The 27,681-nt window shown below is 39.4% G+C and overlaps 1 protein-coding gene across 1 annotated transcript in view; it reads right to left on the minus strand.

Annotated features, from left to right (window-relative positions):
• The window catches only part of MSRA (methionine sulfoxide reductase A), a 151,685-nt gene that overhangs the window by 95,920 nt on the left and 28,084 nt on the right, over window positions 1-27,681 (minus strand). Inside the window, exon 2 of the mRNA XM_056344718.1 lies at window positions 18,555-18,659. Coding sequence (XP_056200693.1) covers window positions 18,555-18,659 — 105 coding nt within the window. The remainder of the gene's footprint in view (window positions 1-18,554; window positions 18,660-27,681) is intronic.

Consider the following 27,681-nt stretch of genomic DNA (forward strand, 5'->3'; position numbering starts at 1 on the left):
GTCAAATACAGATGTAAAACTTTAAATAATCAAGCTGTAGTTACTGTAATCAAGGTACTCTTAAAATATTTATTTAGAACCATGCAAATGGTTACAAAAAAAAGTTGATTTTACCAAGTGCTCAAAATTTTTCTTGTGCCGGAGTACATCTTAATGGCAGAAAGGTGCAAAACACCCTTGGAGAGAACTAGTTATTCTCCTCTATTCACAGAGCAAGGATCTTGCTGAAAGACGAGTATGCATGTATTGCTGAATTAACTCTGAAGTTATCATTTCCTACTGTCCCCACCACTAGTCATGGAGAGAAGGAACGATTCTTATGATGCCCTCAAACCTGAGCTCCAAAGACAGCTCTTCCCTGAGAGAAGTATGCTAAGGAGAAAGTCTGGAGAAAGTCTGGCTGTGTAAGTGCTGTTACAGTGAGTAACGCTTAGGAACAGCACCACTTCCACAATTTTTTTGAGTTTGGGAGAAGTAGAAAACATGTATATTTGCAATCTACGTGTGGATAATATGGATGGCAAAAGCATATAATACTGTTTATATGTAACATTATGAAAACCAAACCCTAGTTAGACATACTCAGTTACTCCTTAATTTTTTTATTTATATTTTTTATTTAAATTATATATTTATTCCATAAATGAGTAATTTTGGTACAAGGATTAGCTCCTTTAATGCTGATATCCCTTCAAAAGCCTAGATGTATGAAGTTGCTCATGTACAAATTTCCAAAATATGAGACGGACTCTACCTAGGGAACTATAAAGTAACAGGCCAAAGCTGAGAAAAGATCACTATCCCCTTAGGTGACTACCTCAGATAGGGTTTGGGTTTATGCAGCCCTGGGCAGCCACGCTGGCCAAAGGCATGCCCCTCATCGCATTCCCATTCCCACTCCTGCAGGCAGCGACACTGCAGGCCAGCTTTGCTGCGGATCACTCCATGAAGTCAAGCAGCCTCACGGAGTGGCTTTAGCATTAAGAACGAGCTGGAGGTGCAGTTTTGTAACTGCAACTGCATTTTTGCAGTTTGTGTCTTTCAGACCTTGTTCCCCGTTGTGCATTCAAGAACATCACTTTGTGCTTTTCTGTAATAAAAGGTAGTAATTTTGAGTTTGTCTGGTATTTTATATGAACTTGGGTGAGTGAAAAACCTGGTGTTTCTGAAGAAGTCTGTCTCCTCCCAAGTGCCTGCAACCCCAGAGAAACTGGAAAATCATCAGGATTTGTCTTTTGACTTCCACCAGACTACATGAGCCTCTTTGAAGATTACCATCAACTCTCAGGACTATGGACATGAAATAGAAAAAAACCTGTGTATCCTGATATCCCCCCAGCAAAGGGCAGACAGTACGGAAAGAGTCTGTGATACTTGGGGGTGGGGTGAAGAAAGATGCTATCAACATAATACTACTCATTAAAACACAGTAACTTATATCCCTCTTGTACTTTCCAAGGAAAGAGACAAAGGGTTTCAAGGATAGTACAATAAATGAAATCTGGCTGAAATATTTATGAACTAAAAGATGCAGAAATATTTCAAAAGATGCATTTGAACAAAAATGCCATTCAGTGACCAGCAGCATACATGAGAAAAACATTAAGGAGTTTTCTGATGATTTGGGTTACTTTTTAACCACTAAAATGTGACATTATTACTCATAAGAACAACTACCTTCTTCATCAATACTTAACGGTGTGGTCTGCAAGGCAGAGAATACTGTGCTCATTTCTTTCCAAGTCGCTTTAGGGTGGTGCGGAGCCCTTGTAAAGCCAGTGCTACTGCACAGCGAGGCATAAAATGAATACAGACCAGTAAGGCATTGGTTTTGCCAGGATGTGTTAATGCTGAGTGATGTCTGAGCTTAAGTATTAGCAGTCTACAAATCTATTTATTGCTCAGCAAGCTACTTAACAACCAACTACAGAGCAGATTACAAAAATCTCTATGAATTGAAGATCCCTATATAGTATGCCAGTTTCTAGCATGCATTTCAAGTCTGCGTTTAGCATGAGCTCATGCACACGGTGCTCTGAGTGAGAAGGTAAACAAGATTATTTAATATACACATGTGCCACCACTACATAGGAATAGGGAAGCGGTCAGCTTCATTCGTTTATGGAAGAGAAGGTTAAGAGGAGAACTGCCTCTGATTTACAAATATGTATACAGAGAAAAAACCTGAGAGCAAAGCTCTTCAGTCTTGCCAAAGTCGCTTAGCTAGGTAGGGCAATTGAAAGCCAAAGTATACAAAATCCAGGTGGGAAATCAGGCAACATTCAAATAGTGAAGAGCATTTCCCACATTTGGGAACAACACACCCAACGCCACATCCCTTTCCTGAGAGCTTCACATCAACAATACCGATTTTCTCCAAATACCAGCTCAACGAGCTGTACAAGGCCAGTGATGAAATCATAAATTTAAGGATGAGGTCAGCCTGTGTTGTGATAGTAACAACCCCTCCTCAAGTACTTAGGCGTTGGCTTGCACTGTTAAACCATCTACTAGCTATGAATACGATTGAAAAGGTATTGTAAGTATCACCCCAAAGTGTAGCTTTAATGTGATCAATCATCTAAGCTAAAACATCATTTCTTTTTACCTGTTCCTTAAATTAATTTGTACCTCAGTCTCCTGCAATAAGTATCTAATACATTATCTAAGCCACAAAGACTACAAGATAATACAATAAAATAACTTTCATGTGTATAGACGTAATCAACTCCCATTTTTGCTGTTGTTATTTGTAAGGTACCTCACGTACAAACGTACTTGTCAAGGGTCTGCCACTGATTTTTTAAAACCCTCTGGCAAGTCTTACTTGTTGAGATTCACTAACTCAATGAGTAGCAAACAAGGCAAGAAATCCAATTTACCAAACAACTGTGGTAGGAAGATTGAGCTTAACAATCTTGGCTTTGTCTGAAAAAAAAAGTCTACTAAATAAAAAACGATCTCTGCTTGGCTATCTAAAAATTCCACAGTCATCTGTACTCAACTTTCCTTCCTTTTCAGAAACGTCTTTCTTATTTTGTCTGTCGTGGCATCCTGTCTCCCTCTGTTAACATAACACCACAGTTTTACACATTAGGCTTCAGAAAAGAAAGAGAGAATATAAATAATTTAATAAAGATGTTAAATGTCTTGGAAGATATTGTGTACTGCTAAATCAAAAGGCATTCTTACAAGAGACTGTCAACATTGATGCCACTGATTCTAGCTACAATGGCTGCACATCAGACTCTCAAAGCCTTCTGCTGATACAAGCCAACCTCTGATCTTCGGTGCACCAAAATGGTTCCACTGAAGTCAAGACATTTGTTCTAAGTTTAGAATACAAACAAAACCACAATCTACACAGGCTTCATTTCACCCACCTTGCCTGCAATTTCCCAGGTAATTAAATAGGTCTTGAACACATTTGTTAAATGCCCTTCAAACCCAGTATCTATTGCAAATTGTAATCAGACATCATCAAAACATTGTGATTTGGAAATACTTTGAATGACCACTATCTTTGACACATTTCACAGAAAAGTGAATAAAGCTCTTGACATTATGGATTGGATCGGTTAAAGCAGTATTTATTATCACTGATGGATGCATTTCAGGTTCAGATTTCTCACAGAAGTTCTCTACAAAGAACATTATCAGATATTTTTTTTTCAGCTATCCCAAAATCCATTTTTAAGAGATGTATATAATTTTGCTTCAATTCCAAATCGAACCAGTGAATCAGGTTTGTCTAAATCATCACTACTGGAAGAAGGAATAATTCCTACAGAACACCAGCTGCACATCAGAGCAGAACATCTTCTAGGCAGGGAAATGCTGACTGCCTACAAGTGTTCTTCTATGAGATGTCTTAAAGTCATTCTCTGTGCAAAACCTGCCAATTTAGGGATAGAATATAGGGTAGCTCCAGGAAATAACTCTTTTTCTCAAGGATATGATATACGGGGAAATCTGTCAGGAGGGCCTGAACCTCCTTTACATTGCAGGCTGAGACGGCAACTAGGCTCCTTGAAGTTGTTAACAAAATATGTTAAAGCTGAGGAATGAAGTCTCTGACAGGACGAAAGACCTTGACCAACTCTTCCAGAAACTTTGCACAGCATGAAATACACAGAAAAAGCCTTCTACACAGCTGTAATGACCAGCAGATAAGCTCTGAGTGATCTCAAGCCCATTTGTCTCCAACAGGTAGTTTGAGGAAAAGCTTCCACAGGCTGAAAGCAAAATGTCATTTTACATGTCCCATCAGACCTGCTCCACTTTGTCACAAAACAACACCCAGAGGACTCGTTCCCAATGTTGAACAGATCTCTACAACTAGACACCATCAGGCAGAGTTCCAAGAACTACCACTGCCCCTGCCACCATGCAGAGGAAGCCAAAGCCTTGGTAATTTACTTCATTTGTATCTGGTGTAAGAAGGTTAAGAGTAGGGGCAAGTCCTTGAGCTTCACATCAGGTCCTCCAGGATTTTGACACTAGAATCCCCTTGGCCAGCTCAAGGTTTGCAAGGTCACACCATTTCAACGGGCTGTATTTTACGGTGAAAAAGGCGAATGTCTGTCTCCTTGACCAGGTGATGAGGAATACATCCAAGAGTTACAGGAACAAATTTGCGCCGGAGTCAGAAGGCTGGCACTTGCTGTTGGTGCCTGAGACAAAATCAGCTGCTACACTGAGAACAGCCGTAAAATCTCTTGTCAAAGAGATGTTTAGATAGAGAGGCTGATTTGAGAACTGATACAAAGGCACAGAATTCACACCTCTCTGGCAGGAGACAAAAATACACGGTTTGGGATGCGGCTGCATGGTGCCAAAGAGTGTAAGCCCAAAGCCTGTGTGAGCACTGGCCAATGCTTCTAAGCTCTTGTCTCTGGAGAACCAGTGAGGATGAGGGCATCTGGAACTCTACATGTGTTTGGATCTTGGGCATGCATCATATTTAGGAATTTCACTTTGGCTGACCGAAGCCCTTCAGTGGTTCTCAGCCTGGACCACTCTGGAGAACATAAAAATTCCTCTCTCTGCCAGCAGCACCAATTAATCACAAAATGCCCTCAAGAGCTGAGCGCTTGCTCTGACTTATATGGAACAGCAATTTCTGGCCACTGGATAGTAGATGGAAAGAACAGGGAGCTGTGATGCTCTCCCAAATCCTGCAAAAGGAACGATTCCCAGGCTGAGATTGCCAAGCAATACAAACACACTGACACTGGAGAAACTATTACATGCCAAAATGTAGATAAAAGTTAGAGAAATGGCTTTAAAAAGGCCCTCTGATGAACACTCTGGTATCTTCTGATGCACCTGGGCAGGAATTACTTAGGGTAGGAATATGGTCTCCTCCATATTCTTCGGCATCAAAGTAGTAAATACTAGCTCTCCTTTGACTTGAATGACTAGAATGTATGAAATCTTCCCTGCTGCTACTCAGCTGGGCAGGGCTTTTTCCTTCATGGTTTCTACACCTCATTGAAACTACAGCATCCTCTTGGCAGGTGCAAAGAGTTGTCCTTATAAAGAAATTATACAGCCATTACGCTACAGTTTGCATTTCTGTTCAGATGCATCTTAGGTAGGTCCTTGTATCTTGAGGTCAGTAAGAAACAGGAATATCCACAACAGTAATAAAAATAGATATTTCCCAGTAGTATACATTTTTCTTTCTTTAGAAACTGCAAACAAGAAGTTTTGTTTCAAAATGGTTGATTGTTCAACATGTTACCTACAGAAAGCTAAAGCAAAATACACTTTATTTATCTTACTGGCTATATCAAGGATTTCTTCTGAAGGCTGAACCCTCTAATGACTTGAAAGTAATACTTATACAACACTCCTTATCTTCTCTCCATTTAAACATAATAAAAAAATGTAATGGCATCATTTGTCAACCTTGCTATTCTCAGAGGATCCCAAGCATAATGGAGATAAATGACTCAGGTCTGTTAAGAGTCTTCCTGTGCCACCCAGTGAAATTTTAAAGGGCAGTTTATAGCTCTTATTTTTATCATAATTTTTTTCTGTGATTTATACACTTTTCTGCAGCTGTCACTTATTTTCTTATACCGGCAGAAACCTGATCTACAGATTGGTCATTTTCTTTTCCCCAATCAATCCTTGCTGAGTTAAGACTAATAAACCTCCTTCTTCCAGCTCATCATATAATTATTTAGTAAAAATCAATTGCACCATGTCACCCTGGCTTGATGTCATCACTCACTGTAATGATTCCATCTATACAGCTTAAAAGTTGCCAAGGGAAAGTAAAACTCTTTATAGCATATGATTAAAGGAAAAAAATGTTAATAGAAAAGAAGTTAGTTACAGTGCTGTGGATTGAGAGTTCTTGATGATTTTCAAGGTGCTGAGGTACAGGAAGGATAAATGAAATATAAAAGAGGATCTTCAGAAGGTTACAATGCATTAATGAGCTTGTACATATTAAAGAAAACTTTTATACTGTCAACAAACCAAAAGGCTTACAAAGCTTTCAAATACATGTTTTCCAGTGTCAAGTAGGTAACTATACTACTGCCCTTCCCCATTTGGTTTGGGATCAAGGCAGCAAATACTAGCTGTCCCAATAAATTCTAACTTGCACATGTACTTAGAACACCATGGCTACAGAAATATTTTTAATAATTTACTTCAGCAAAAAGGTTTAGTGAAAAGTACTTTTTTTTTCCATCTTTAACCTTCACCAAACCAGCAGGTTACAGGTTTTCTGGTGTAGCTTTGAAACTAAAACAGAATCACAGATCTGCTGAGGCTGGAAGGGACGTATGGAGGTCACTAGTCCAACCCCTCTGCTCAGAGTAGTGTCAGTTACAGCAGGTTGTCCAGGATCTTGTCTGGTCCAGGTTTGTGTATCTCCAAGGACAAAGACATCACAAAATACTTCCTTAAGGTTGCCCGTGCTAATGTAAATGAGCTTGTTGTAATGGTCTACAAGACTCGCTGTATGAACTATCAGGTTTTTAAGTAGAGAGAAGTTTTTCAGGCAAGAGATTCTTCATCAATGCCATGACAGAAACACTGATGGAGACACAGCAGAACACGCTCCCTCACTCTTTTAGCAATGGAATTTTTTGTGGGAATGGGACGAGTTGCTGCAACCAATTTGCTGCAACAAGAAATCCTGTCCCCACCACTGACAGCCAACATGCTGCTACAACAAAACCAAAATAACAAGGAAAAAAAGCGGCTTTGTAAAGCTTTGATTTTGTGGAACCTGTCATGGCAGTCATGTCCTTCTCGGTGTGGCCAGGCTTGACTTTGATCTATGCCACCCAGCTACATGACACCAGCATCCATACCTGCACAGACTTTCTGTGCAGATGTGAGGAGGAAGGCCTTCCTCCTCTCTTCCAGCAAAATATAGAGAAGAACTGAGATGCAGAAAGCATGCAAAGGTGTTTGTGAGATGATGGGAGGAACAGCCAAGAAAAGAGATCCCATGGGATTGGGCTAAAAAAGAAATAGTGTCAGCACCGCCCTGTAATTTCCTGGCCAGGCCTTTTACAGCTTCCTCACCTCTTAGGCAATTCCCAATTTCCCAACTCAGTGGGGGAGGAGGGCAGTTAATACAGTGACAGAGGTAAAGAGTAGTCCACCACTAGACTGGACTACCATGACTGCTTAGTCATCTGGACTTGATGATCTCCAGAGGTCCCTTCCAAACCTGACCGTTCTGTGATTCTATGATCACTACCTGTACGCCCTAATGACACCCTTGTCCAAAATAAATTCTGCCTTGCACATATACTTAGAAAATCATGGCTACAGAAATATGTTTAATAATTTACTTCAGCAAAAAGGTCTAGTGAAAAGTACTTTTTTTTTTTTTTTCCATCTTTAACCTTCATAAATTATTTTGGCATTGCAATACCAAAAACCACAATATCGCCACGTTGGACAGTGCCCTTCGAATCAGAAAATCATTTAGTTTGGAAAAGACCTTTAAGACCACCAAGTCCAACTGCTAACCCAGCACTGCTGAGTCCACCACTAACCATGTCCCTAAACACCACATCTAAGCATTTTTTAAACACTTCTAGAGATAGTGATTTCACCACCTCCTTAGGCAGCCTGTTCCAATGCTTGACAATATGCTTTACCTTTTGGTCAGCCCTAGAGTGGTCAGGCAGTTGGACTGATTTTCATTGTAGGTCCCTTCCAACTTAAATAGTCTATTCTTTTTTATTCTGTTCTTTTCTATTCTATTCAAGACTGGCTATAAAGAAGAAATCCTTTATATGAGGGTGGTGAGACACTGGCACAGGTTGGCCAGAGGAGCTGTGGATGCCCCATCCCTGGAAGTTTTCACGGTCAGTTTGGATGGGGCTTTGAGCACTGTGACCTAATGAAAGATGTCCCTGCCCAAGGCAGAGGGGTTGAACTAGATGGTCTTTGAAGGTCCCTCCCAGCCCAAACCATTCTGTGATTCACATACCATCACACTAAATTAGCATGGCTTACGCTAGCATCTGCTGGGAAATGTCATCCAAGAAATAGAAGCTGACAAGAGAAACACTCTCAGCAAATTCTTCACCTCCTTCTTCTTCCCTATGGAATGAATCCCCCCTGCTCCTCTGCATTCACCAAACCCATTTCCTGGGCATTGGTCTCTACAGTTTTGGCAGCCTGCTTTATATTCAATATGAAATAAAGGGGCAACCTTCAGAATGCCTAACTCTGTAGTAAAAGGTTTTAAGTTCAATCCAGAAAAATGCCCACCACTTTTTCCCGCTTCCAACTTCTATCGTGTGCTTGTCCATATGCTAGGGTTTGGTTGTTTTTTTCCAGTAACGGGGAAGCACAAATATCACACATTTCATGTAAGTCAATAACTATTGCTTTCCCCTTAGGTGTTCGCAGATGCATTCCCATGTGGTATTCCAGGGACTTTATGCAGGCCTCCAGCATTACCAGATTTGGGCCATGAAGAGTTATCAGTTCGTCATGAGTTTTGTTCGTCAGTGGAAATAACAGGCTGTCCTCAAGAAGGGGTGGTAGTATGCCAGCCTAGGGTCTATCTCTGATCAATTCCCTCTGTTTTTTATTAGCGTAACTATTCAATAGTTACAAAAAGCACCACATTGCTTCTCAAGATAGTTCAAATATTTTACAAAACAATAAAGTGTGAACGAAGACTCAGTTTGAAAGAAGAGTTCTCTGTATGCATCACTGTTTGTTATTTCATTCAGTTACAACATTACTTAAATGCATTTTTGAACGTTCTTTGACATTTGAAGGAAGTGCCTGATCTAACTTGAGCCCACAAAATAATACAGGTTAGTTTTTGATGAGTGTCACAAAGCTTAAGTATTAAATATCACTAGCAGACAGGAATTTTAACCCATTTCTAATTAATGATTTGAAAATATGTCTTTACCAGTAGTGCTTAGAACAGGCAAATAGAATGGTGAACATACACATAAGTCATCCTTAATGACATTAAACTTATTGTAGGGGACTTCGCTTTATTTAACTTTAATCAAAAGGTAAATTATTAGTTTTAGACAAGTCTTTAGACTTTTTCTGTCATAAACAGACATTAGGCTCTTCCTTCTCTTAAAAATCTGTCTCAGGACTAGATGGATTTGGGACAGGAGTGCAATCTTTTAACAATATGCACCAGTGCAGCTGTAACTAAGCTGCCACGTTTAGGCAACCAAAAGCTGACTTTGGTCAGGTGCCTAATTTGGGGCAAGCCAACTGTGTTGACTAGATCTCTACTGACCATCACAGGAACTGAGACCCTCCATGCCTATGGAAACACCTCCATTTAGGTGGCTTTATCCCACCTGATGTGGCTATGCTGGTCAGACAAATCTGACCGACGATCTTGATAGTCTGCAAAACCAAATAAATGCATAGGCAGAGATGCCTGGAAGAGACTGGAGGATGTGACACAGGGCATAAGGGCGCCCCATATTTTCTAAAGCACAACTGGAAAACAGGCAGACCGTGCAAGAGGATCTAAAATGGCAAAAGCCATTTCTGTCTGGGCATCTGAACTGGGCCCTCATTGCCTCTTTTCTTCATGGAGTAATTGTGTTGTGATGTTTACAAGAAGCTGGACAACTACTGATCATCTAAGAAAATATAATTGAGAAATAAAACAATTCAGGTCAGGTACTACATAGAGCTCAGCTACGGAATCACACGGATTTGCTATCGTTTTCTTTATGTGCCTCCTCCTTTCTCTTCATTTATCCATTGCTCACTAGTGTCTTGCCCAAATTTAGGCATGTGTTAGCACTATGAATCTAAACCTACTATGATCCACCAGGTGCTAATGCAATAGTAATAAAAATAATTAGAGATAATAAAAATAACAGTGTTGTCATTTGCTTTTATCAGCAGATAAGCTCATGGGACACTGCTCTCTCCAAATGCTGACAAGTGTGCTCTTATAAATATGCGAGAGAAAATTGCAGGCAGAGAAAAACAGTCATTCACTAAAAATATTGTTGCTTAGAAGAGAGTCAGCTTTGACCTCTTGTACCTAATTATACACAAAAACAAAGATTAAAAGCCTACTAATAATCACCATAAACTATGATTAATGATGCCATGCTTCAGTGCCTCAGTTTTCTAGACCCAAGTACAGTAAATTCACTAGTGGTTTATTTGAAGAAGAAAAGAATGTTTGGTATTACTTTGCTTTGACTTTGGTGCTTTCCTTGCATAAAGTTTAGGAATGGTCCATCAAAAAACATCTGCCAAAAAAATAGACCTTCTAATCTGGGTCTTTTTTAATTCCATAAACATATATGAAAATCTAGATGCTGTTATTCACACAACGTACCCACGGACATCATGGATATTTGAAAGCTACTGAAGACAGTCCTAAGCATTAAGAAGTCCAGATTTTCCTTCAGAAATTACAAATCAACAAGCCTGAATTAAAATGCATATTCCCTCCCTCACCCCTTCCTCTTCCGCTCCTCAATTACAAACACAGCTATGCTACAACTACAAAATAACCCAGAAATAAGCCTGAGGAAAACTGTAGTAGAACAAAAACATCTTCCAAAGATGTTCTTTGCAGATACTGGTATTATGAGCAAAAAGAGTCATAGACTCATAGAATGGTTGGTGTTGGAAGGGACCTCTAAAGGCCATCTAGTCCAAACCCCTGCAATTAACTGGGACGTCTTCAACTAGACCAGGCTTCTCAGAGCCCCCTCCAGCCTGACCCTGAGTGTTTCCAGGGATGGGGCATCTCCCACCTCTCTGGGCAGCCTGTGCCAGTGACTCACCACCCTCAGCATCAAAAATTTCTTCCTTATATCTAGTCTAAACCTACTCTCCCTTCAGACGAGTGGTGAATTCATGCTTCCCACAACATAACAGTCTCTCTGTCATCCTCAGTGGCACAAAAGACCGATGCCATGGCTTTTCTCATCTTCAAGGAACCATTTTACTACTGACTTAGCAATACTGAAAGATAACGTTAACTTTTAGTAGTTCTGGAGAACTCGTTAACACATCATGGTCAGATATAAAATAAACAGGCTAGATGTAGTTTAAAGGTAAGAAGAAATCAGAGCCCAAAAAGACTTTTGCCCTCGAGCCAGAATTGATTGAGCACCCCTCACTTCATAATGCAACCTATTCAGCCATCTCAGCAACCGCTGCACTGGCTAATAATCCCCTTCATTAAAAAAGATGCAGAGTCAAATCTCAGCTTCTCACTGTGATATGGAAAAACATCTCCTAAACTGAAAATATACGTCAGAAAAAGTCTATTCTAGTTTATATGGATAAGAAGAGTCTAATATGCAAATTAGGCCATGACAGCTAAAATTCCTGGGGATCCAAAACAGCCTAATAATACGTATTTATTTTTAATGCACATTTAGTTCTAGAGAAAGGACAAAGGGTGGGAATAACATAACATCAGGCATTTCAGTTCATGAAAGAAATTTAGTTGCATTTGCATAGTGCAATACTTGTTAAGCACTGCTGGAAAAGACTGTCTTTGCTGCTTGGCAAAAAGTGTAGAGCACAGGTATTTATGAGGTGATGGTGGGCAAGGGACCACTAAATTGGTTGCTGATGGGATGGGTAGATGTCAGCTATGTCCCATCACTGTTATTTCACTGGAAAGAGCAACAACGAGAAGAACCTGAAGGCAATAGAAGACACCGTCTCCTATCACACAACTCAGTGCATAGTTCTGTTGTTGAGTATTCACTTCTGCATGAACCACATGCATTTATCTTTATTGTGTCTCAACGTATCGATTTCCATGGCTTTTTTAATTTATCAGCACAGAGCTGTGTTTTATTCGTTTCCTCCAAGAGCCTCCTAGCAATGTCTTTACCACAGATTTAATTAGCATCCTCTCCACTATATCCTCCAAGTCATTAATGAAAATATTGAAGAGTATTGGACCAAGAATGGCTCCCTAAGGGGTTGGTAATTCTATTTTGAATATATTTAATATGTCTGGTGACAATAGATTTTGTATTTCAACTCTTTTTTGTTACACCTTGTAATAACGCTGAAACCATCAAGGCTCTTAATAACATTTGAAATAGAAGACACAGGTGCTCTGTGCTTTAATCTGAGACTTGCAAATTCCATTCAAATTATAAAGGGAAGAGAGTTAGAGAAATGTAAAGAAAAAAATCAAAAATGGTTATATTTTACAGGGAGAGATTACTTTTTTTCCCTTTAATCTCTAAATGAAGTTACAGGCCTGTAGCAGAATACATAATGCTGGTTTAGGGTCTCTGTAGCGTTTTTTATGTGTACAGCTGTTCTTCCACTGGTATAAGTAGACACATCTGCTCATTAGCAATACAATGTCATTTCTAGTGTCTAATTTTAATTATTTGCAGATGATAGATTCCTTATGCAACGTCTAAAAAAAGTACAGTCCTTCAAAACTGGTGAGAAATAAATATACCCTCTGCAACTAAAATGGGTCAGCACAATGAAAAAGAGATATTAATCTGGAGAATTCATGTATCAGCACTAAGGCTAAATGCCAAACTGTTTGGAAGGTCACAGGGAGGAGAAATGGCTCACACATCTCTTCTTTATCATGGATACACAAAACATATGGACTAAGAGATGTTCTGAATGAATCTGGCAGGTGATGAGTTTGTTGTGGTACAGATGGTCCTCAAGTGCTGGAAAAACATCGGTTCTGCTTACATTTCCTGTACAAACACAGGCGAGATAAGGACTTCTCCATGACAGAAAGGAGGAATGAGATTACTTCCCAGTGACTTTGGTTCTTTGTATATTCACTCTCAAAGAATCAATAAGGCTAGAAGAAAATTTCCAGAAGCTGCTGGGCAGCAGTGGTCATAGGTGCCTTTGCTCTTCACCCCATCGTCAGCGGGCAGTCAAAACCATGGAGTCCTGGATTCATCTCAGCTTCTTCCACCAATTCGAAAATCCAAACAGAAAGCTAGAAGCAGCTTTTGAAAAAGGACAGGATTTGTGCACAACAGGGGCTCACCCCAGAGAATTGTAGATGCATCTCAGTGATTTGTTTTGGGCTGGGAAGGATTAGGTACTTCTGAAAAAGACAGGGAGTACAATGACCAAGACAAGCATCCCGTTTGCATCGTATTCAAGAGAGAAAAGAGTTAAATGAGGCGAGCTGATTTTTCATTTGCTCCAAACATGTTTTAAAGAGAAATAAACAGCATTCATTTTGCCTTATGCTTGTCTTCTGTACAGCCCTCGAAAGCAACAAGGGACATTTCCCTGAAGGTGCCTCGAACTGGGCTGAAATATGTGACACATGTAGGACTTCGGTAACACACGAGGGCAGGAGAATTCTGAACAGTGATATACTTTACAGGAATCACATTTGCCCCATGACAAACGGACTCTTCTGGTATCAGATTTTTCCAAAGGTCTGGAGAAATAGCTCCTGACACACCACCAAGAGTGGCCAAACGTTCTGATCAGATAAAGTATGACATCGTCCTCTCTGACCATAAGCACAGCTGAGTTTCGCAGTTGGCGCATACACTATAGGACAGTGCTATCGCCACAAGGGTGGTCCCACTAGCAGTCACACTCCTGGCAATTTAAGTCCTGGCTGAAAATTACATTTCACTTCAATTTATGCAGGGTTAATTTTCAGCTTGATCAGATAACTTTGTGACTGTCAGTGTCAACACAAAGAAAGAGGTTGTATCCTATGGGCAGGTCGGGGACAGAGAAGAAAATTGCCCTTTTCCCTAACAGTTAAGTCAAAGATGTGAAGCATCTGAAGCAACTGTGAAACCACAGGCTGAGGCGCAACACAGACAAACTGATGGTCTGAAAGTCCAACGTCCCTCTGGACAGACAGATGGAGGTGCCAGCAGAACCACCTTCCGGGTGCAATTTTAAGTTTAAAAGATGTAAGATGCCCATCATCACCCCTAAGATAAAAGTTAGGCTTTCATCTTAAAAGTCTGGAAGGCTCTGAGGATGGCCCCTTTTAGTGCAAAAACAGGGCAGTACAGAATCTGCCCCACCCCTCTATAAACTTAAATAAAATTAGGTACAAAGTGAATAGCTGTAAGATTCTTCTGCAGCATATTCAGCATATCACATTATCTTTTTCTGTATTGATGACAAAGAATCAACCACCTCAAGCACTTACAGACCTATACAGAGCAATCCTCTTATGGACAAGATCATTCCTAGGAGAGAAGGAATGCTGATCTGTGCATTAGAGGCTGAACAGAGATGACAACCATATGTCACTTGGCAGAAGTTGGGGGTTTGTTTGTTGCTTTTTCAGTATCCCAAATGTAATGAGTTATAAAATAGAGTGTAAATTAATAGTCATGGAGGATTTTATCAGGGCCCCACACTTTGGAGATGCTCATCTGGGAGAATCTCTTTCAACTCATAGGCCGTTGACTTGATCAAAGGTTCTTGCTTTTCAACAGACTTCTGTATAATACTCAGACACAAGAGCTTCGTGAAAGAAGAGCCAGGCTGCATCCCAGAGAAAATCCAAATCCCAATGAGATGTCAGTCTCATCTTGAAGGCAGGAAGTCCAACTGTTTGGAAAGCAGGAACTTCTGAATATTAATATGCTCACACAATAATGAATGAAAGGACTGCCAGTCTGTACTCTTTAGCAACTTGGTACCATCTAGGTTGTACAGAATGTACATACTTGAAGTTTAATGACATTAAAATAATTAGACAAGTCCATTATCTCTGCTGGTGGTAGAAGGGCTTAAATGGTGTTAAACCAGCTTCTGGGGAAAAGATAAGACAGTGCCACAGACAAAGCTTTTATACTTTTGAGTGCATGCTATGTTCATGAAGTCCAGCATTTGCTGGCTAGATGAGACACTGGATTCAGCCAAAGAGCACACTGAATTTCATGAATAAGAAATCTTCCTAATTCATCTGCTTAGTAAAAAACTTCCCTTTGCCAGACTCAGTCCTGCATTCCCATAAGGCTGGCTAAATAAGACGTCCTGTGTGCACACAGCTGAACCTCAGGAAAGGAGAAAACTATCACAGGTCAGAGAGATAACTCACTTTCGGTATCTTTACACAACATCACATATCCCATAGCAAGCTAAAAGCAGGGAGTAGACACAAATCAAGGCAAAATATAAATTTCACCTTAGAGATCTTCCACTGGTAACTGCTCAAACTTGAAAGGGAATATAAGCATACCATTCCTATTTAAAAAAAAAAAAAAAAAAGAAAGAAACTTGAAATTAGGACCTTGTGGTTTGGTTTTCCTCAAATCAAGAAAGGGGGTAGAGATGTGATGAGCTTTGCAAAGTTCTTGAACACAGATTATTATTAAGTAACCATAAAAATACACGGGTAAAGCAACCTGTCCAAGTCTGGGGCATGCAAAGTCTTCACAGAAGACTGACATATTCTCTATAGATAAAGTGATGCTCTCACTTTTGGCAAATTTTTACAGAACCATTTGGAAATTCTACTGAGCCAAGCTTAGATAAAGGCTTAGGTATGTTTGCACCAAGCACTGCAGTGCCACATAGATGCCTGAGACAGTTGTGAATGACTTGGGTATCTACACAGCTCAGTGTCATGCAGAGATATTAGCTCACATCCCAAAAGGAATACAGCCACATTAACGTGGCTCTGTGCCTGGGCTAATTAGGTGATGTTTCCCCAGTTGCCAGAAATCAAAGAGTGAATCGTACATCTGCCAGCATCCAACCTTCTGAAAGCACAGACTGGAACTATTTTGAAACTCAGTTATGTGAGAACGCAAGATGAATATAAAGACATACTGTCATCCTTTCACTTCATTTTAAAGCCAGAAGGAATCATGGATTTATCTGATCTAAGCTGTTATCACAACTACTACACTTCACCCACATACCATTGTGTCCAGCATAGGAACTTCAGTCAGCCTCAGGTGCTGAAGTCCTTTGGAGACTGACCTGCTGCACACCTGCCACGGGCAGAGCCCAACCACATGCTGTCAAAGCCAAGACTACAGACATGGCAGACGACTGATTAGGTGGTAGTTGCCCAGATTATGTCAGCAGAAACCCATTCCTCATACTGCTCTGGATGGTGAAGAATCCTGTAGTCCTGCCCATTAGCTCCCAGCTCCAGTAACCAGGAGAAATTCTAACGTGTGAGCTGAATCTCTGTGCCCAGCACTTGCAGGCAGTAAGAGCAAAGCCCAGCCTTCGTGTCCAGCATGGTCACAAACTCCCTACAGTGGGACTCACTGATCTTAAAGGTCTTTTCCAGCCTAAATGATTCTACGCTTCTAAGACACATGAACCAATTATCCTGCAACAGGATTCTCTGCTATATCAAAACAACCAGCCCATTACAAGGAAGCCAGCCTCTGGTGATGGCCGATCTCTGACAATCCAAAGGAAAAAGGACAAAAAAAGACCTAAAACCAACCACCGGTAGGATAGGGAGAAAACCTCCTTCCTGACCGCTACAAGCAATTCACAAAGGCTCTGATGCATCATTTGAAGAGGGTCATTGTCTTAATGCAGAACTGCAAGTATTTCAAGGATGGCGCAAAGTACTCCGAACACAACTATAAAGGAAGGAGTTGAAAAGGGAGGCTCATAAATCAACAGTACAGGCCACCACACTTGACACAGACATAGAATTTCTTCTCATGACTTGAATAAAGCACCTCTTTTGAAATGATAAATTATCTCATCTTAAAGACTCGAAAGGATGGTGATGGAAAAAGACTCCAACATTTACTGGAGTTGTTTTTACATTTGCATGTGAGTTTTTACATTTACAAGTACATTTATGTTTAAAATACAATTACATTAAGAGCTGCGGAACTGTTTTATTCCAAGGTGGAACTTTTCGAACTTCAGCTTCCAGCTACTGGAACTTATTATGGCTTACCAGTGGTTGGGTTGTCACCCTCACTATGAGGTATCTGCTCCGCACGTAAGCACCTGTAAAGATTCCTTGATCATAGTGTTATGCTCCCCAACTAGCTGAACGTGCTCATTCCCAGCACCAGACCAGTTTTTGAGGCTCTATACCCTCCTTTGAATCCTCAGCAGTATTTCTGTACAATTCCTAGCATGCCAACACAGAAACTGCACAAATTGTTCTGAGATGGTACTGACCCTGCAGACAGAAAATTGCTTTTGTACTCCTGACTAAGGCTTCCCTTTTCATATAGGCAGGAGTTGCAATAGTCATTTTTGTCTTTGCATCATGCTCTGGGCTCAGTGGAAGAAACTTATCCACAATACCCCCTGGATCCTTCTCAGAGTTACTGCTTCCCAGGATGGTATCACATTTTAAAGGTATCATCTACACATTTTTGTTCCCAGATGTAGTAACAAGTGGCATAATTATGATAACTGTTAAAATATTGAAATGAGTTACTGTGTGTGTAGTATTTCTGGGAAATAGTAGAAAGGATGATGTTTACTGAAACTATATAAACACATAAAATGTTTTCTCAACACAGTTTCCCATTTATGTTTGCACAGATGTGTGCAATGTCATCACGAAGCCTCTTCCAAGAAAGATAAATTAAATCAAAAGGTTTGAATAAGGCAAATAGCTAAAATGCTCTGCTGCTGCCTCTACCCACCACCTCTTACCTCTTTTTGTTCCCTTTTTCTAATCACAAGACATATTCACTGCCATTGAAAAATGTAAAAAACAAACATTTTTTTAATGAAGGATAAAGGTTCTCAACACAAATAAAATGACCAGCTCTGAAGCTGCGAAGAAATATGCCTTAATTTAAGAGACAAAAGATAGCATTATAGAAGAAATTGCCATAATCAAAGTTGAAAAAAAAATTCTATTGTCTGCTGTGCCTCTCTGTGGGTATTTTCCCAGCACAGACAGCTGTAAAGGAGGAGGGGTATTGTGAGTTTCTGTACTCTCATTCTCTCTCTCCCTCTCTTTCTCTGTCAATAAATGTCTGCAATCATATTCTTGAGCTCCAGTGTGATTTCAAGGTTCATCTCTTCCATGCAGCTCAAACACTAATTATCCCAGCTGTAATTAGTAAGATAATTAAATACTGGCTCACTCATCACTCTACCTTGTGTCGGGTCATGATTCTCCCAGAAGACCTTGAGCAGTTTCTCAAAGCTGATGTTTTCTGGCTGATATACTACTCGTACAGCCTCTGTGTGGCCAGTTTTACCTTAAAAGACAAAATAAAATCAGATGTTATTAGTGAGAACTAGCTAGTGCATTTCTAGTTTTTCTTATCTCAGATTCAAAGCACAGTCCTTTGTTTTTGTGGGTTTTTTTCCCTAAAGGTGTTTTGATTTACCATCATTTATACTTAAGCCTTTTTACATAATATTTTACATACATGCCAACTCTAAGATATCTGCTAGTTTGGACAAGGCCATCATGAAATAAACTATCCAGAGAGGCAATAAGGTAAGACAGTGATGTTACTATAGTAGTTCAGCAGCTTACAGGAAAAAAATGAATAGTTCTTAAATATTTGTAACTGAAAACTAGCAAAACATTTTAAAATATTCTAAATACAACATTAAAATATAAAAACTTGGATGTCTAAGTTGTCTTGACAGTATACAACTGGGCTTTGTTTTCATAATATTTCATTATATTTGATAATTCATAATATAAATATTTCATAATATTTGATTATAAAAACAAATTTCAAGGCCATGTTTACAGAAGATCCCACAAATAATTTCAAACTATTTCACATCATCCAAACCACTGATGCCCAAGGGGCTTCAAAGAGTCAAAGATCCTGACTGAACTTTATGACAGTAGATGAAGTTCAAGGAAGATCAGCAAGTGTTAGAGCACATTAAAAGATACCATTCCTATGTTTCAGTTACATTATGGGCACAATTTTTTCATTATTTATGTGTCTAATTGCTCACAATATTATTGAAAGATCAAGCTTCACGAAATGTGAAGGATCTGGCCATATAATTCACTTCAATTTTATCTAATAGATTGACAAGTGCTTAGGCATCTCAGGGTGAAAGTCCATTGCATTGAGTGCTACACAAGCATTTTATATTTTATAAATATTATAGATTTTACAATTTATAAATTTAGGTGTATTGTTTGTCATAATACATGCATGAATGGGAAAAAAACCCAACTTATCCTATTCTTTAGTTACATCATAATAAGTAAATACTGAAAAAAAATAAACTGGACAGCCAGATCTGCCTTTTGGTGGGGACATCATAAGCTCCTCGATCACAGTAGGCAAGTTTGTATTTCATTTATACCAGCATACACTTCAGATTTACTCAACTGACTTCAACAGAATTGTTGAATTTCATGCAGTGCAACAATGAGCTGAACCATCTAGTGATGGGTTCTGAATTACCTGTCACTAAACGAGAAAAATCAGAGTCTACAAGTAACTGAGGAGTATTCCGTAGAAACACCAATTCAGTAGCAAGAGAAATTTAAATTTAAAAAAAAAAGAAAAAAGAAAAAAAGAAAAGCAGAACAAAATAAAAAGGATGTTAGGATATATTAAAGGGACATAACAGGGAAAACTATGACATCATTATATCAGTTAATAGGGGACCCGAAATGAAGGAAACCTAAATAAGGCACAGAGGGGTGGGTTAGCTATTAAAAAGGATTTCAAACTCTGGGATTAAATTTAGTCTAGAATGCAGAGGAGTAAAAGCGGACACATCTGGGATATCTGTAATGAAAATTTTGATAAAATCAAATTGGTTCCTATCTAGTGTGCTTCACAATACAACAAAGATACCCTCACTGATATTAAAAGATAAAAATACACAAGTTTCATGTAACCAGTAGCTAAAGCCATATCAGGCTAAAGCCACCAGGGTACTGTCCAGGGAAACAATGGCCCAATTCCTCTTTCACACACACTATGTCTATTGAAGTCCATGGAAATAACTCGTTACCTGAAGTCAAATTCTGATGGTAGGTTAGCAGAAAGGGATCAGACATTTAGTAGAATAAAAATACAAGGCAGAGATAATTTGCTTAATAATGAAGTGAAAACAGTTTTCCTATATCATGGCATGAACTGATGGTCATCTTAGGTCAAGGATGGAATTTATTCCAGATCTCAGGGTTAATACGGGCTATCAGTGAAAATAATAGGGTTGGCCTTAGCTGAAGCCCAGTCTGGGGCTTTGGTTGTTCCTTGAGATAAAGAAGGAGAGCAAGCGGACAGTGGTTTGTCCAGATTTCGTAAGCCTACATCGTATAACTAAAGAGAGATTAAGGAGTGGCTTGTGACTTTAATTCTTCTTTCCCCGCCTCCCCCCCCCCCCCCCCCCCCCCCCCCCCAAGCCAAAGTGAAGCTTATGAAAGGTTCTTATCACTCAGGAGCAAATTGCTTGTCTAAGATGACTAGCATTAGATCACAAGAGAGTTCCTTAAAGAACTTCAAAACAACAGAGGCTTTACCTTTCCTCTCAATTGAAGCAGAAATTACATCTTGTCAACACTGTCTGCTCTGACTAATCCAGAAGTTCAAAGAATCAGCTTTTTTTCGTTTCCTCTGAATAAGGAAATAATGCTGTTACCCTGAGAACTATACCCTGACCTCGAGGAAAAAACCCTCAGATGTGTGACAATCAGACTGTTAGAACCCAGAGCACATTGAAAATCAATATTCATCCTCAGAGGAAAAGCAGAGGTAACGCTGCTGGTCCTACCAGATTCACCTCCAATTTTCCTCAAAGCTTTGCCACGGTTTAGTGGATTTTCTTCCAGAACATGGTGCAGCTGTTTTCACTAAGAACAATCTTAGCCATCTGTGGCGAGCACTCCTCTTTCCCAACGATTTTAGTGGAAACTGCACAAATTGACTGGGCACACACGAGCGAACAGACAGATAAAAGGCTCCCCAAGGGACAAATCAACCACAACATTTTCTAAGAGAAGCACGGACAGAAAATGGCATTGGGGGACAGGAAAAGAAAAAGAGCAACCTCACCACAGGTGCAAGATGCCCAGCAAGAAAGAATCAAAAGGTACCATGAGGTTATCTTCAGTAGCACATGGAAACAAGCAGCTCTTTGGTGCTGAATACAACTCAGCTGCAGCTCAAGTGGCAAAAAGGAACTTAAACTGGGTTCTCTGCGTTGGTCTTATTTCACTTTTTGCGTTAGGCTTAAGTTTGACCACAAAACCAGAATAACCACGTTTCAGTTTGGGAATCATGGGCTTGGTACACTACAGTGCCAAAAAAACAGAGCAGGCATCAAACCAGCTAACCGCTCCTCTGTACTGTAAAAAATGTAATTGAAATATTTGTAATCAAACCTTTTTTATGGTAAGATTTCTTAAAATGGAGAGGCAGTAACCAAAGAGAAACAATAAACCCACTTGTTCCCAAAAAAGCTCCCTGTCTTTTAACAAGAAATTTAACAGGCTAACACTGAACAGCTGAAAATTTAAAATTATCAGTGATAGACACTATTCTTTCAATGATATTCAGCTCTTCACCTTAGTGCCTCCTTCAGAATTTCTCATAAAAGGTCCAGGTATGCTAAGTCAGAGAGTCGTGGTGTCCTCAGTTCACCTATTGCTTTTAATTAGCTGATATTTAATGTTCCACAGCAAAAGCGTGCTTCACTTCCAGTTCCAAAAGTTTTAACAAGTATGAACATTTCTAGAAGCCTTCTCACAAAAAAATCTCAGTGTTTGAACCGCGTTTTTAAAATTATTGAATCACTAAACATAATTTCATTTGCTGTTAACTGAGCAAATAGAAATCCTTTATTTATAGGTGCCATTATCGGATTTCCAGTTATGGTGCTCAGTTCTCCTTCAGCTTTAGAAGGAGCTTAGCCACTGAAGAACCTCACTGCAGATGATAAGACTTTATTACACCCTGGCAGAGAGGGCTGCGTGCCAGCAGCAGATTGCCTGTTTATCCTATATCCATTTCCCACTTAGAAAACACAGCCACTCTCAGAGGATTAGCTACAGCGAGCTCTTTCAGTGGGGATTCAAACCCTGGCAAAAAATGTTCCTGTAAAGAGCAATAGAAAAAGACATCTGAGTGACACCTCAGTGCGCCGTTTCGTTTTTTTTTCTCCCTAATAATGTTTAGATTTCCACCTTCTTAATCACCTCCCAGGTGAGTGCCCAAGCCAATGGATTAGAGAAGCCAGTTCATTCTTTTTAACTTGCCGCATCCAGTAAGCGGTTTTTAATTATTTCTGGCAAAGTGGAACAACTTCAAAGGGCCGGCCTGAGCGCCCCTCACCTGCAAGCACCCAGCCACCCGGCGGGGCCACACGGCACGGGCCCTTGGCCTCTCACCGGGCCAGCCCGGCCTGAATTCCATTCCAAAATTCAAGCAATGCCAAAACCATTCCTCCTTTCAATAAAAAAGGACTTGCCTATCTTTACGCACTGAAATAAAGGTCCTAAATCCAGTAAATTTCTAAATATAATGTAAAGAAATAGGTGGCAGATCTTCGGCTGATGCACGTTTCAGAGCTTAAGGATTTTGGAGCTAAAATAATTTGTGCTAGCTAAATCCTAGGCCCTAGTGAATATGCAAAGTATCACATGAAAAAAATAGTAGGTCTTTTAGCAACTCTTTCTCCAAACTAGCCCAGGAATTTTTATTATGCTGTTGTTATCACTAATAACATTTCCAGCTGCTTCTTAAAATAGCCACGGGTTAAATAAACAAACCAAGGGTTCAAGGCTAAGACACTAAGAACCTGCACATTCACCTTTTTACTTTCCAAGGAATGAGGACGAAAAGAATGGAAATAATCACAGATCAATAGACCTTTAAGAAGGGTCTATTATATTATTTTTTTTTCTTTGCCTTCCTGCCTAACACAGATGAGAGTTGCACTGAAGCTGGCTCATATTCTGTATTTAGAGAAGTAACAGCTCTTGACTCAAAGAGCCAAACAGACAAAAGGTCTGCCAGAAGTCAAGATAACTTCATCAAGAGGTTAATACCACCCACTTTTAAAACAAGGAAAGAAGAAAAACACAGACATTTTATTTATTATCCAAGTTTGTTTATCAAAAGACCTTTCTGTACAAAGACTACTAGGAAGTCATGCCTTATCGTTTTCTTCTGATTATTTCAACTGAATCCATCTTTCCAATTAATGACACTGTTGGACACAACTTTTTTTTTTTTTTTTTTTTTCTTTTGGAGAACATAAGAATTAACTAGTTCAGACCTTCAGCCTCTCTCTGGCCATCACCATAAGCAGATGCCCAGGGAAGGGCTGCAGAAGCCTACATGCTATATCCACTGCACCGTACGTGAAGAACCAAGTGCCTTTATCTTCACTTGGCTGCCACCGGGTTGCTCTGACAGCCTGCTGCACTCGTGCTTGCGGAGACAGTGAGCGTCCTGGCCCTACACATTCACCTCCTGCAACTCACTGCTTCCTGACCACTTTCCAGTTTTTCAGGGTGATTTTCCCACTGCTTGGAAAAAGTCTGTAAAATATATCAGGTATACAATGGCACTAACGTGGCTAGGGTTTTTTTTAACCTTCTTTATATTGCAAATAATTTTAATGGCTTTTTTAGCATTGAACTAGGGGATAATGTTGGGTTTATAATCCCATGTGAATTTCTGCTTTACAAGATACAATGCTTTACCTTCTCAGTGTGATCCATGCTCTTTTATATGGCTGTATTAAAATATGTCAATCTTATACAGCAAGAAGCCACTTTACCACTATGAGCTGGCCAATCCTACAGTTGTCAATCAAAATAAAATTTTACACAAATACTAGAAACTTCTGTCTGCAAGGCAGAAACTTCTGCCTGGACCACAGGAAATCACATCTCTTCTAGCACCTACAGAAAATAGCACATACAGCAGCTACAATGTACATAGATCCATAGAGAGAGTTTTCTTAAATTTTATTTCTTTGTTTTAATAAAGGACAGATTAATTACACAGTAAATGGAAATGTTAAAAGATAAGAAAATCTGCTGATAGAACAATGAACTGCTATAAAATGCATTTCTGGTGACTGTTAGAATCATTTTTTACACTTTCAAACCAAAATTATGAGAATAAAGTTGACAGTGAAAAATGGGATACAAAACGCTGTTATTGATAATTTTTTCACAGAAATTCAGTCATCTTTTTCAGTAAAACTAATTGAATGAATTTAAAATAAAGAAGATTCTCAGTTTAAACAAAGACTACTGTTTTTTTTTTAAAGTCTGCAAAATAACACTACTAAACAAACCTGTTTCTTACTTGCAAGTATTTAAAATTTATATGGTTATAGCTATAAAATGTTCTTATTTTGGTTTGCTAAAATCCTATGTATTCTTTAGCAGCAAATTAGTTTTGATAATCAGACACTGAACAGGATGTCTGAAAGCAAGACCACTGCTGCTGGCATTTTTTCTGTTCTGCTTTTCAAAATAGCCGTACATTGAAGAACGCATGGTGGGGGCGGGTGGGGAACAACAACAACAACCACAATTATATGGTCTATAGGACAAAAGGAGACAGCAAAACTTTACTATCTTGTTCACCATCCTTACAGCTTATGTCTTCCATAGGCTGAATGTCTATAGGCTTTGTTCTATAAGCTGCACATCCACACTGCAAGAGAGATTACGTTAGTCTCAGTCTGGTCTGTTCCTGTGAGCTGAATGCTGTTCAAGTTGGAGTGCATTAAATGTGCTCCTAGAAAGTATATTCTGATTTCATTTCATTCAAGAGCAACCTCAGGTTCAAAAAATATCCCAGTGATTTTGTCCCAGATGTCAGTGGAAAGTTTCCTTACCATTTGTATTGGGAGGAATGTCTGCATCCCTGGGAAACACACACATACGGGATATGGGATCTCTCTGCTTCAAGGGTACAGCAGAGACCACCCAACTGGACGAACCACGTTATCTTAAGGAGTAGCCTGACATTGCTGCTGGACAACACAACAGAATATCTCCTGCAGCATTCAACTGAAGAAAAAATATTGAAGATTAATGCCAGTCAACATGGCTGTATGGAATATAGGTCTTGTCAGCCAAACTCGATTTAATTCTCTCATGAAATTACAAGTCTAGTTGTAATAAATGTAGGAGGTAATAGCATGGATGTAACAGACTTACACTTGTTTAATGCATTTGACTTATTACATCATGACAGTCAGATTAAAAAATTAGCACTATACAATATCAATAGTGCACATGTTAAATGGATTAAGAATCGTCTAAATGACAGTTCTAAAAAAATTGTCTAAAGGGAACAAGCATTGAATGGCAGCATTTTTATCTGTCCTCTGCAGGGATTGGTACAAAGCCTGTTGCTGTTCAAGTCTTACATCAGTAATTTTAAAGAATTAAAAAGTCTCAACTTGTAAAATCTGGGGCTAACTCAGATGAGAAGGCTGATAGGATGGTCTTACAAAGTGATTACTTGCTGCACTGGGGCCACGCAATGAAAAATGTATTAAAAACAGTCATACGTAAAATCTCCACTTCAAGGGAAGTGACAATTTTGTTCTATAGTTGCACGATACCTGCAAACGGGGAACAATCTTTGAAAAAAGTATAAGGGTGGCAGCAGACAAGCAAGTACACATGGAATTTCACTGCAATACTGCAGTAAAATGGAATAGTGACTGAACCGGGATGCCGAAGTAAAAAAAGAGGTTAGTAGGAACAGCACTGGTGAGATCAATCCTGACATTAAGTAGACAAGTAACAAGAGCTTCAGTGACAGCCACAAAAAGCATGATGTGTTTAGCCTTTCAAAAAGAAAACCTAGAGGGTTTTAATTGAAGGATATAAGCATCTACTAGGGAACAGAATGACTAAGTGAGGAAGGGGTCTTTGGAGAAGCAATGATAAGGTGTATTGGCAGCCTACTGTTGGAGAGCCTGCTTTGGCAGGGGGCTGGGCTGGGTGGGCTCCAGGGGTCCCTTCCAACCCCGACCATTCTGTGATCCTGTTATACCAGGAGCTCGTGGCAGAAGTGGAAACCAGAGAAATTTAAATGGAAAAGTAGGCACTTATTTTAAATATGGAAGATGATTACCACTAAATTATGCCATTGGATCATTGCGTGCTCCTGTAAACCTATGTCCCATAAACCAAGGGAAGAGGTCAATCCTTCATCTCACAATGTTTTCAAATCAAATCAGATTTCCTTCAGGAAGAAATACTTCAAATACCAGTTAAACTTAGAGGAAAAGTTATAGGGTTTAATAAAATAGTAGCTGAATGAAATGTAATGACCTATGATATAAAGGATGGCAAGTTAAATAATGCAGTGAGCCCTTACCAGTCTTAAACACTGTGAATATGAGCGAACTGTCCCTCTCTTTCCTTTGTTCACTTAGCTTTAACAAAGTCTTTCTATCCCAAACACTGTTATCCACACAGAGTTGAGACTTTTGTATTATATTCTTTCCATCATGGTTGATGAGGTAGACTCTAACCTAACTACAATTTCTATATGACCATTATACAGGCAAGTTAAAATCTTTCCGCTACAGTGCTGGGAATAAAAAGCCACCATATTGCTGCATTTAAAAAGTTCTCATTTAATAGCCCAAATTTAACCCTAAACTTACACATCAGATGGACGGAGCCTTTACAGGCCAATAAGTTACGTTTACTGACAAAGTGGTAAGGTATGTGCTCGGTGCCAAGGAAATGCAATGCCAGGCTTGTAACTTCCAGCCTGTGTGAATCTGAACACTAGATTAGGTGAATATAGAACAAAACAAGCGGTCATGCAAGTGAGAAATGCTAGCTTTAGGTTAGGACACATTAATCACAAAGTTAATTAATAAAATGAAGGATTAAACATGGAAGAAGTAATGGGAATCACAGAGCCTTAGCCTCATAACTAACGGCAGCCTTCTATTATTGACAGCATCTTAAATTGCCATGGAGCCAAGAATTAGGGCATAACTGGTTTATATAATATGTTTTCTGTAAAATAACCATTGCTCTTAGAAAAATTTCAAGCTCTTTTCTTGGAAACAAAACCATATTTCGTAGACTTTCAAATACCCCAAAATCACAATACATCTCATGAAAAACAGTTTGGAGAGCGGTAAGAAATGAAAAAAGGTCAAAAACGTGGTCATAGGAACACACAATGGTACAATGAAGATATTGCGCTGAAGACAGGTGGGTTTGAAAACTGTCACTGAATTTGTCACTTCCCTGGCTGAGACTAAACACTTAATAGCATAAAGCAGTAC

The sequence above is a fragment of the Falco biarmicus genome, chromosome 6 (genome assembly GCF_023638135.1).
Source record: "Falco biarmicus isolate bFalBia1 chromosome 6, bFalBia1.pri, whole genome shotgun sequence".
NCBI classification, from domain to species: domain Eukaryota; kingdom Metazoa; phylum Chordata; class Aves; order Falconiformes; family Falconidae; genus Falco; species Falco biarmicus.